We start from the raw sequence: 11,474 nt of genomic DNA, 5'->3' as shown, positions 1-11,474 counted from the left end.
CGTTTTTGATTATAAATATTTTGTTTTTATTCTCACCATAAAAGACACTTTCTGCTTAGGTTAAAAACTTTAAAAACCTGCATTGGATGCTAAGAAATTATTTGTAGATGAAGTCCCTCCTGGTGATGATGCCAGCCACCCGATTTTCATTGTTGATGACCAGCAGGTGTCGCAGGCCCAAGGCGCGGAATATCTGGAAGATCCTTGGCACAGAATCGTGCTGAAAGAGGGAGGATAATATTAAATTAACTTAATCTTGAGAAATAAACTAGGAACACCCACAGGATTAACGCGTACTGGCGATGGATTCATAAACATGGACAAGTCCACCGTGTATTTCTCGTTGTCATCTAGCTTACGCACGCTCTGAAAAAATAGGATTTCCAACAGGATTCAATTAAACTCCTTAAACAAAAACCTATTTACTACCTTAATTGAAGGATAACGCGGGTAGACGTCCCTAAAAGTTTGAATAGTTGTTTCCGGCAACCAGAATTGCTTGTTTTCCACATACAAGGACTTCAGTAAGATAACAATCAGCTGGGAACGTAATATAATGCCACAAATACGACCCTCAGAGCGGCGATCCTACAAAGAATAGAAATTGTAATCAAATTTATAATTAATTTCATAATAAACCAAGTTATATGATGAACATACATCGCGAACGTCATCTACCACCGGAAAGCCATTGTGATCGCACTTCTTCAGCACTTTGTAGATATAATGAGCCTTGTCCCTTAGCTTGATGCAGACCACTGGACTGCTCATGATTTCCCGGGCCGTCAGGCCCTTGTATTGGGGCATCGGCTCCCAGGGCAGAATCGGTACATGGTTAACTTCTATTTGGGTGTCATAGATGCCCTCGTTGAAGTAGTCGCCCACCCATTTGGCGCTAATCAGGGCGATGATGAGGGGAAAGAAGAAGGACGTTTCCACACCAGTAGTTTCCATCAAAATGACCGACAAACTGATGGTCATCCGGAGAACACCGCCCAGATTGGCGGCAGCTCCAATCAGAGCATACTTTCCAGGATGCAGGAAGTTCTTGAATTGGAAAATTAAAGGTAGTTTTAAGGACTAAGTATGAAGTGTTTCTCCTTACCGCCTGTGGGAAAAGGTAGAAGGCTAGCATGGCCAGAAGGCGACCCCAAGCTGCCCCCACCAGAGCAGTGGGAATGAAAACACCTAGCGAGACATTGAGGCCAAAGGTGACACAGGATAACACATAGTATATAATGGTGAAGAGCGTCAGCGTGGTGATCTTATGAGAGCCTAAAAAGATAGATATTAATTAACAAATAAAATCCTTAATCCTTTACAGAAAATCTCACCTGGAGGATCGTGGAACAGCGATCGGACTGTGGCCTCAGGTGTTTGGAACCACAGGGAAGCCACCGCATTGTACTCGTTATCCTCGCAGAAAAGCTGAACAGGATGCACGGTCGGATCGTTGCCAAGTGGTCGACAATCGTTGATGAAATAAATCATCAGGCACGCCAGTGTAACGCCCAACATGGCCACCACAGCAGCTTCGATAACTTTGGCAAACTTCCATGATATAAAGCGCTTCCTAAAGGCATTAATTTTGGTGTTTAGCGAATTCCAGGCAGCTCCCAGTAGTCCTCCAATCACTCCGAGAAGCATAAAAATGGGCAGCTCAAAGTAATCAAACTTGAGAGGTGTGTCGAACTTTCCCAAATTGAAGAGACCCGTAAACGTAAAGTCATTGAGCCCATGGTAGGCGGAGAGCACTATGTTCAGGGTGAACACACTGATGATGGAGGCTACCAGTGTGCGCCAAATGAGATTCTGGTTCCAAAAGCTGGCCGCCTCCTCCAAGGAGAACAACATCCCTCCAATGGGAGCTCCAAAAGCGGCTGATACTCCTGCCGCTCCGCCTCCCAGCACAAAGTCCCGCTTTTCATGGTCGTCCCGGAAAGCTTTAAAGATGCGAAAGTCCTTAACGAAAGTTGTGCTTTTTCCCTGTGATATTCCGGCGGCCACCACCGCTCCAGCATGGATCATGGGTCCCTCCTTTCCTCCAGCCAGACCGCCCACCACGGACGTTATCACGCCGATGGCTTTGACTGCCAAAGTCTTAATCCTAACAATTCGGGGTATTTTGACGCCATTCAGGTAGCTCTTGACCTGTGGAATGCCACTGCCCGCCGTAATGGGCTCAATGTAGGTGACCATGGCCGCTCCAATGCCCACGGGTACAATGCTAAGCAGGATCCAGTACAAAAAGGGGACCATAAGATCTTTGCCACTGGCGTCGCTAAGTGGCACATTTTCGTCCACAGCTAAGGGGATACAGGAAATATGATTACAATGAAACTATCAATGGTTTAGTAATGTGATTAGGTCTTACAGTTCTTGAGAAATTTGTACTTTAGCTCCGAGAGCTCTTCTATGATGATGTCTATTGTGCATGCGATTAGAGCTGTAATAATGCCAATCTGTATGAAAATTATCCACCGTATGACGCCCTTCCGCGGCGAGAATCTTTCAGTGAGCCGCTTTCGTTGCTCGTCTTGGAACAGCACGTTTTCGCAAACCTCATAGTCCAGGCTCTACAAGTGGCAATAGTGGCTGATAAGAACAAAAGGCGCAAATTGAAATGTCACGGCACAAACCTCGTAGTTGGGCGTGGAAGCGGCTGCTGTGCGGGATCGAAGATGAAAAATAGGCTCCGAATCAGGAATGATTTGACCATTGCCCCTCGCATCCCCATTTGTGATCTGTGTATATTTTAGAGAACGATTAGTAACAGCTTTAAGGGAAGTAGGCGGATAAAGATAAGCCTTTTAGTTACAGCAACGATTGGTGTTTCATTACAGATTTATCTATTGCATAAAATTACATACGTTTCCGCTAATTAAAGCATTCTCTTCCAGAAGCAAAGGTGGATGATCATTTTGTGCATCTAATGGGTAGTTCCCCGAATTTTCGTTTACTTCCGAAACTAAAGAACTAGTTGTGGGGACATCGTCGTACAGGTTGGAATGCACAATTTCCGCGGGTTTCTTGGCATAGCCCGCTGCTCCTTGGGTGGTAATCTCTTCATCGTCGCTAGTTTCATCATTTAAATCTATCAGAGTCCTTTTATCGGACATATCTCTTACAAAAAATTAAGATATAAGCAGTGTAAACATAAAAAACAGACAACCGAAGAACAAAGCGGAACCAGTGTGACCAGTTGTCAGAAGCGGGAAAATACCAAAGATTTCAAAGTTCGTTTACATATTTGTTTTTCAAAAAAAGCTTCATAATTTCGTTTTTAAGTTTTATTTGTAAGAAAATACTAATCCTGCAGTACATCTAGGTTGTGTATTCTGAGGTAGGATCAAAGTTCAAATTATTCAAATATCCCCTCTTATAGGGTTGGTTCAAATTGGAAGTTGGGGTTCAGATACTTGAACTTGGCCGCCTCCAACAGCAGGCGATTGTGCTCGATGCGGTTGCGGCTGCGCAGCTCCTGACTTATTTCGCTCATGGTACGGTCCAGACGCTGCAGGACATCGCGGTGCGAGTTTTCCACAAAGTGGGTGAAGGACAGCGACTGGGCGACGGCCTGGGAGCGTGGGTAGTCAATGGAAGCCCCTCCCGGGGTGAAGCTCAGCGAGCTGGTGGCCACTTCGCCATTCTGGTGCGCCTGAGCCCGGCTCAAGTCGATGGCCTCCGGCTGATTGCTCAGGAACGAGGAACTATTTGCCTTCTCGGGCTTCACGTGACCCAAGAGCCCAACATGGGGAGTAGATGGCGAAGTTGTAGTCACTGTTTCAACCTGAGAAATGTAATCAAACACAACCTTTAAAATTTTGGTATATAGAAGAAATCTTGTATAATACTTACATTTTGGAGCAAATATATACTTGAAGTATTGGCCTTGCTGCTGGTGTCTGAAGTTGAATCGTTTGACTAAAATTTAAAATAATAATTATTAATAAAACATATCTTGTATCTTATCCTTAAAAAGCTATTTTCAATATTTTTTTTTCATTGAACTTTTTTTTTTGTCGCGTAGATACTTTTACAAAAATACATAACGGTAATCTCATGCAGGTATTATTGCTATCCCACTTTTTCCCTCACCGATCTTGTGGCCGCTCCCTCCTGCTCTTGCTTGTGTCGCTGGAACACCGTTTTGATTTTCAGCTCATGGGTTTCCTCACTCACCGCGCCTGTTGGAGCACCTGCTGCTCCATTGTTGCCCTCCACTAGATCCGACGGGCTGTCCCCGGATGACTGGCACGGTGGCGATTTCTTCCGTGGCTTACCAAACCGTCGATTCTTCATGATCCGATCACGGCGCTCCTCCAAAGCGGCCACCTTCATTTCATGCAACTTTCCAAGAAGCGAACTGTGACGACGCTGTTTCAACGAATTTCAATTGTCAAAAAAAATCTACAAACTTCCACCATACCTACCTTGATGTGCATGTGAAAGTTACCGGTGGAGCGCACGCTGCCGCGATAAATCCGATCCGGCGGACAGTAGCAGCACTTTACGGTGACATTGTCGCCAACCTGATTCTCAATCCGATAGAGTTCTCCGTTCAGAATATACGGAACATGCTGACGCTTTTCCGTTCCTCCATTCATTTCCACTTTTCCAATTTCTGACCCGTCCACGGACCCTTCCATTTTTCCCCACTTACTCCCGACGGAATCGGAAAAATTTTTGCCCCGAGTTGGATATTTCAAGTAGAGAAGGAAGGAAAAGAAAGAATGAGATACAGCTTTGAGATTCTGGAGTTCTGCCTACAAAAGAGGACGAAGCAAGGAGGAAAAGAAAACAGAGAAAAGCAACGGTTCTTGGCGAAACGTAGATAGACAAAAGGCCACCTATGTACGTAGGAAATACGTAGGAAACGATATCTATGAATTATTAATGGTCTGAGGCGTTAAATTAATGAATTTTTTATTGTTATGGAAGACTTGATACAATTTCTATTTTATTTTCAACCCACTTACAGTAAATAGCTAAATAATTTAAATAAATTTAGCTTTTTGCGCCACTTCATGCGCAACACTAGAAAATAAGTTGGCAGGTCTGGAAACAAGAACTAAAATGTTTCGAAGCATCGATAACGATAACGTATCCAGAAAATAAACAATTTCACGTGCTACGAATTTTACATCAAAATAAAGAATATTTACAACAAAACTTGTAATATTTTATAGATATATATATTTTATTGTTACTACCAAATGAGCAAGATGACAGAACGCTCTGAGGATGCCAAGCCAAATATTTTAATTACAGGTTGGTGCCATCATTCTCTACATTTGGGCAGTTTTTAATAATATTATTTAACTTTCAGGAACTCCGGGAGCTGGTAAATCTTATTTGTGCGAACGCCTTTCCGCTCAACTAAAATTCGACTGGCTGGACTGCTCCAAAATTGCCAAGGATAATAATTTTATTGAGGAGTATGACGACGAATACGACTGTCCCATTTTGGACGAAGATAAAGTAGTCTCATCTCTCTTTATCTCCCTTATTTTAAGAACATTTTTTCTGTCTAATTAGCTTATGGATCACCTGGAACCTATAATGGCCAAAGGCGGCAACATTGTGGAATATCATGGCTGTGATTTCTTTCCCGAACGCTGGTTTCAAGCCGTTTTCGTGGTCACCTGTCCCAACACCACGCTCTACGATCGCCTGAAAGAACGAAAGTACAACGAGAAGAAGCTCACGTCGAATATAGAATGCGAAATCTTTGGAACCATTCTGGAAGAGGCCAAAGATTCCTACAAAGAGGACAAAGTATTCGTTCTTCGCGGGGAAACTAGGCAGGATGCCGACAAAAGCCTAAAGACTGTTAAGAACTGGTACAGGACGTGGAAGAGGAAGTGACGAATAATCTAAAACTTTGTTAGTTTAGTAAAGCCTAAGTAGTTATGCAATAACAAGAAAAACTTCGCATCATTTGTATGCAAATGAACTATTATTTACAGAAAAACTTAAATGTTTAAAAAATCGTAAATCTACAACTAAACTCTCGTCATTTTAAAGCGAAGCGGGCCGTCGGGCGCATACATGAAGGTAACAGCATAGTCCAACGGCTTGTGATTGTACTCGAGCTTGTAGTTGCGCAGTAGCTTGGCTAGCAGTATCTGCATCTCTAGGTCGGCGAATCGTCTACCCAGACACATGCGTGCTCCATATCCGTACGGCAGCGAAGCAAATGGATGCAGTTTTCCGGGCACACCACCGTGTTGTGGCTTTAGCCATCTTTCTGGCCGGAAAGTAGCCGCATCAGTCACATACTCCTCCATGTTGCCGGTGACGATGGTGGGAAAGACAGCCTGCACCCCCTTGGGTACTTGGTAGCCACAAATCACGCTGTCCTCCTGCAGAGTGCGTCCGTTTCCAATGACGGTGCTGTACATACGGAATACCTCCTTAATGAAGGCCTTCAGGTGGTGCATCTGATCAAGCAGCGGAATGGTCAGAGGTGTGTTGGGATCCGGCAGCAGTCGCTTCAACTCTTCGTGGACCTTTTGCTGTTCCACTGGTCGTGTGGCCAGTTGGTAGAGCATGGAACAGACAGCCATGGATATCTGAAAGTAATGAAATTTTAGGGATTACTTCGATTTTTGAGTATCATTAGACCACTCACCGTGTCTATGCCGACTAGAATCAAATCCAAAGCCATTATGGTGGCTATTTTCTCGTCCTTCTCCGACATGATCACCTTTTCGACAAGAGAAGGTTCTCCAGCACGCAGACTGGGATCTTGGGTCTTGAGTCTTTCGGTGGCACTTTGTATATACTTCATGCAAACGCTGGAAACAAATATTTTCTTAAATTTTTTTAATTTTATGTCATATTAATTACTTACCCCACAAAGAAGTTCATGTTCTTGACGTAACGAGTCCACAGGGGAGTTGGGAAGTAGCGCCAATAGGGAGCCTTTAGCTCCAAGGTGGCCACATTGCGGAGGGCGTACTTGGCTGCATCAATGATTTGCTGTGGCTCCGAATCCGGCGTGAGGTTGGACTCCAGGCAGCCCAAACGAGTGTCCAAAGCCACACGACCAATGCCTTGAAAGAAACGTGAATAATGACTTGAGTTATAATTATTTTTAAATTCAACTTACATTCCAAGGACCATTTATGAATCTCATTGTCGAAATCCTCTGGCAGCTCTTCATTTTCATCCAAAAGACTTTCGCAGCGGACTAGGAAATCATCGGTAATGACCTCCAGGGGCTGCAAATACCGCCGGATAGTGGATAACTGCAGTACCGGCTTTTGGACACGCGAGCGGAACTGACGCCAGGGTTCACCATGGCTGTAGTTTAACAAAAATTGCAAAATTAAGTATTCTGATGGACAGAACAATGCCACTTACACGCCCACCACTCCGCCAAGTTCCCCGAAGAAGTCCTTGCGCACCACGCTCTTGTACTTGACCAGGCTGGGCATCGAGGGCCGGAACGGGGTGGGCCCCTCGCTGCGGTAGCACTGAAAAGCATTCATAAAAATTGCTTCGCTTAATATCCGACAATTGTGGGTAATTTGTACGGTGGCAGAAATTAGTGTAATGGCTTGGTGCCTTCGTGGTTCGCTGGTCAAGCGTAAAGTCAACGACGTCGGTCCATTATCCATTAACCTTTCCCATTTCTGTGCTAAAGTGTGCTGTTTAAGCTTACCTTTTCAATTTCGTCGGCGTCGTAGATGAACAAGAGATCAGGGCGACCAATTAGACCTCCAAATCTCACGATCCTCCCATATCGCTCATGCAGCAGCGATGATATGTTTGCCACATCCGAGATGGTATATTGACCAATTATTGGCATGAGTCTAAGAGTGGGAATAATCAAGGTTAAAAAAATATATAGATAAACCTACGACAATGAAAGATGCATTCACTATTTTTCTCCAGAAAGGCGCAAAAAATCATTAGTGAGCAAAATTTCACACGTTATTACGATGACCTTGAATCCGACGCTAATTGAACGCTAAAAAAAAGCCAAATGACGTGCCGTCCGATGTCTTCCGAGTGGCGGCCAAGAGGGGCTAGTGATTATGCAGGTGTAAATTGGAATCTTGAATCCCACACGCACATTTAACAAGAATCCCAACAAACCCAAGAGGCCTTTAAATCCGCTGATAAATGTTTGTTTAGCACAAATATAAATACTCCGGGGAAATAACTAGTTTGGATATGGTCAGTAATATGATTGCGTGTGGTTTGTTTTTTTTTTTGCAAAAAAACCTAAACAAATAGGTGCTGGCAAATGTGAACATCATCATGGCTAATTCAATAAGTGTGGAACCAGCTGGTATCGACTTAATTGGGTCAAGTGAGATGGAGAGTCTTGTTTTTGTGGTCTCTTTTATGGATGCATTGGAATTGCAAGTTGCGAGTGAAAGCGAGTTTGTGTCTTAAGTCTTTCGTTTTCTGTCGAATACTAACCGCCAGGTGTTGCCCAAAATGGGTATGGGCTTTGGTCCTGGTATCTGATTGTAGGGCAGGGCATTCTGCCACTCTGATGTGGCATGTATCCTGGAGGCATTGGCTGCATCCTCCTGTTCCGCCAGATGTGGGCAGGCGGCTACGCCCGTGGAGCTTTCGCGGGTATCCAAGCGTCGCTTTTCGTGTGGCAACAAGTTGGTGGCGGAGGCTGATCCGCCGCCGATCTTTGACACACATCTCCTCAGACTCGGCTCCGAGGTGGTGGAACGCCAAGCTCTCAGCGGTAGCTTATTCATTGTGTTAGCAAGTCAAACAAAAGTCAAAACTGATTTAAATTCAAATCAGATTTCACTATTTTTATGCCTCGATTTCCAATTGTTTTCTGTCGACGTTGACACACAAACGCACTGTGAAATGGCTTCAAGCGGGAACAGAAAGCTGGCTCCACACCGATCAACTGCCTGACACGAACTGAGCATGCGCTCAGGTGGCAGCTTGGGCCTCAATGATTCAAGCCAGCCAGCCAGCCAGCGGATTGGGGCATCTTGATCACCTGACTCTCTTACCTGGCTATCCAAAGAGAACTTGATACCACTTGGCTCTTTGGTAAAGAATTTATGCTGCCAGTTTTAAATGCTAACTAGGTTAAAATGCTTATAAACATGTTTTAACTTTTAGCTGCTTAAACAAATAATTTTATTTTAATTCTTTTAGCTTAGGCTTAAGATTAATAAAAATATTTTGTAATTGTTTTAAATATATAAAAGAAAAACTGTTTCATTTTTCAAAAAGTAATACAAGAACATTAAAGTTTGTTCTTAAATAAATTTTATTCCGTTTATTTTTTCATACCATTTTCTTAATTCAATTTTAATTCAATTTAAAGCTTACTTAAACCTACTTTGTCTGAAATTTCAGCCCAAAAGTAGTCTTCATATAAACAGCAATGAAACTGCAGTTTTTTAAGAAATAAATATCTTACCAAAATTATATAAAATCAACAATTATAGATCATAGTTTGAAAATATAGTAACACTTCAATGAACAAAAAATTATCAAAATTAAAAAAAGTTATGATTGAAAATGTTTGCTCGTTAATGGAAAAATAATCATTACCCCCACTGGGTAATTATGGATAATAATTTATATTAAATAGCCGGATATATAGATTTTGTTTCATTTGTAAATCGGACATGAATCCCATAACTGGTGTTCGGCTGCTACTCTTGGCCCTAGCCACATTCCTCTGCCTAAATCCTAGCACCGAAGGACGAAAATCAAAGTCCAGGTTTACCAACATTCAGTGTTTAAACTATAATGAATCCTATTGTATTTTTGAAAAGTGCAAACTGAACTTGCTAGGCCGAGGAAGAGTTGGTGCGTATTTTTACTTAAAATTGCTTCAAGTTCCAATTGATAATGCGTGGGTAAGTGAATTTTAATTAAAAGCAAATATATTTTCAATATATTAAGTGTATTTTCTAGATAAACTGGAGTATTTATCGTCGTTATAATGGCTACCAGCCATTTATCTACAATATAAGCACCGATTTTTGTCAACTGATGAAAAATGTGAATAAGTTGTCGTTCGAGAGCCTGGTCATTGGCGCCATCATGACCAAATCGAACCTTAACCACACCTGTCCCTATGATGTGGGTATATTTCTATGTAAGATTATTACGACTAAATAATTTATTTTCTTAGCATGACATCATTTTAGATAATTTGGAGTTTACGGATGATTTCCTCAAAAAACTTCCGCTTCCACAGGGCGACTGTTCAAGCATTGAACACGATAAGAATTCCAAACATAGAATGTAGGAGATCGGACCCATGTGAATAAGAGATTAACAGCATGGTTTGAAAGACGATCTCCTGCAGTCGAACCGAATATTTACCATATGTGGTGCACTTGAAGCACTTAAGAAAGGGCCACATAGCAGGTCAGCGAGCAGTCCGTTGATAAGTAGTTTTAAATAGATTTAAGATTTTCATGTATGTTTCTTGTAAGAGAATTGTAAGAAATAAAAACAGTTTTAAAACAGAACTCATTGGAGTATCACGAGTATTTACGGGGCTCCTCTTAACAGCGACTATAAAATCCAATTGAGGTTCGCTACCTACAAAGTTTGGCGCGTCCAAGTGACGGTTTTCTTTGTTAGAGATGAATTATAAATGAATTTAATCCCAAAAACTTCGTTTAATAAACTATTCCACATATTCCTCAAAATTTTTCAACTTTTAAGACACTTTTTTTCCAATATTTCGGCCAAACTGAGACCGATTTTAAAACCAAAAAGGAAAACCATTTAGGAATCATGGCTTCAATTTCCTTCAATCTGTAAATAAATATTGTAAATATCGAGAAGCAAAATTTTGAACCCTTTTTTGTCCTAAATCATGATGTTATCCCTTTGAAAATTTGAGAAAATGTTGCCAAATTTTGGATAACCTGATTTTGTTAAGTACTCGATAAGTACTCGATATTATAAAACTGAGAAAGTATAACATTCATCGATCGGATAGATATTACCCAAGTTATGGCTATTTTTCTGAAGAAAGTCGGGGCAGAAACCCTCATTGACCAAATTTGAGGTTAAGGGCCAAAATAAGTCACTTTTTAGCGCATATTTCAACTATTTTACATCGCATATGAAAAATGAATACCATTTCTAAATCAGGGCATCAAATGCTCTCGTTCTGCATCAAAATATTCTAAAAATTGAAATGTTCAATTTTGGGTCTATTTTTTGTCAAAAATCATGATGTGACCCCTTTGAAAATTTACGAAAATGGGGTTAGATTTTAGTTGTCCAGGTTTTAATTGAGAATGATACTACTCGAAGTTCTAAGATCGGGAAGGTATAACATTTTACAATGGGACAAATATTGGCAAAGTTATGAACAAAAATGTCTTCGAAAAAGCGTACAAATTGGCATTGGCTGGAGGAGGGAGACTTTTGGCCAGAAGGTAACTTTCTTGACGGTTTTAAGCCAATATTTCAGCCATTTGACAACCGATTTTGAAACGGTATGC

At 41.8% G+C, this 11,474-nt stretch overlaps 5 protein-coding genes across 5 annotated transcripts; 2 read left to right on the top strand and 3 right to left on the bottom strand.

Moving 5' to 3' along the window:
* Nucleotides 1–2: 2 nt before the first annotated feature.
* LOC6496238 (H(+)/Cl(-) exchange transporter 7) lies at nt 3–3,221 on the bottom strand. The gene is made up of 9 exons (XM_001960479.4): nt 2,871–3,221; nt 2,640–2,744; nt 2,375–2,576; nt 1,335–2,306; nt 1,106–1,275; nt 661–1,047; nt 430–588; nt 283–366; nt 3–220 (listed from the first exon to the last, which is right to left on the bottom strand). The coding sequence occupies exons 1-9, from the start codon at nt 3,117–3,119 to the stop codon at nt 98–100; spliced, it is 2,451 nt and encodes an 816-aa protein (XP_001960515.1). The 5' UTR covers nt 3,120–3,221; the 3' UTR covers nt 3–97.
* Nucleotides 3,222–3,275: 54 nt separating this feature from the next.
* LOC6496237 (protein stand still) lies at nt 3,276–4,793 on the bottom strand. Its single transcript, XM_001960478.4, has 4 exons — nt 4,434–4,793; nt 4,099–4,377; nt 3,859–3,924; nt 3,276–3,790 (listed from the first exon to the last, which is right to left on the bottom strand). Exons 1-4 carry the CDS (start codon nt 4,647–4,649, stop codon nt 3,380–3,382), a joined length of 972 nt encoding a protein of 323 aa, XP_001960514.1. The 5' UTR covers nt 4,650–4,793; the 3' UTR covers nt 3,276–3,379.
* A 267-nt stretch (nt 4,794–5,060) lies between these two features.
* Nucleotides 5,061–5,974, top strand: LOC6494334 (adenylate kinase isoenzyme 6 homolog). Its single transcript, XM_001960477.4, has 3 exons — nt 5,061–5,271; nt 5,330–5,481; nt 5,539–5,974. Exons 1-3 carry the CDS (start codon nt 5,217–5,219, stop codon nt 5,866–5,868), a joined length of 537 nt encoding a protein of 178 aa, XP_001960513.2. The 5' UTR covers nt 5,061–5,216; the 3' UTR covers nt 5,869–5,974.
* On the bottom strand, nt 5,941–8,936 carry LOC6496236 (probable cytochrome P450 301a1, mitochondrial). The gene is made up of 7 exons (XM_001960476.4): nt 8,437–8,936; nt 7,670–7,820; nt 7,369–7,481; nt 7,115–7,308; nt 6,857–7,058; nt 6,635–6,800; nt 5,941–6,575 (listed from the first exon to the last, which is right to left on the bottom strand). The coding sequence occupies exons 1-7, from the start codon at nt 8,730–8,732 to the stop codon at nt 6,006–6,008; spliced, it is 1,692 nt and encodes a 563-aa protein (XP_001960512.1). The 5' UTR covers nt 8,733–8,936; the 3' UTR covers nt 5,941–6,005.
* Nucleotides 8,937–9,483: 547 nt separating this feature from the next.
* LOC6494335 lies at nt 9,484–11,407 on the top strand. Its single transcript, XM_001960475.4, has 4 exons — nt 9,484–9,863; nt 9,922–10,089; nt 10,142–10,208; nt 10,527–11,407. Exons 1-4 carry the CDS (start codon nt 9,630–9,632, stop codon nt 10,610–10,612), a joined length of 555 nt encoding a protein of 184 aa, XP_001960511.2. The 5' UTR covers nt 9,484–9,629; the 3' UTR covers nt 10,613–11,407.
* The last annotated feature ends 67 nt before the right edge of the window (nt 11,408–11,474 follow it).

The sequence above is a fragment of the Drosophila ananassae genome, chromosome 3L, assembly GCF_017639315.1.
Source record: "Drosophila ananassae strain 14024-0371.13 chromosome 3L, ASM1763931v2, whole genome shotgun sequence".
Taxonomy (NCBI): domain Eukaryota; kingdom Metazoa; phylum Arthropoda; class Insecta; order Diptera; family Drosophilidae; genus Drosophila; species Drosophila ananassae.
The sequence above is the reverse complement of the archived record's forward strand: the minus strand, read 5'-3'. Positions and strand labels throughout refer to the sequence as shown.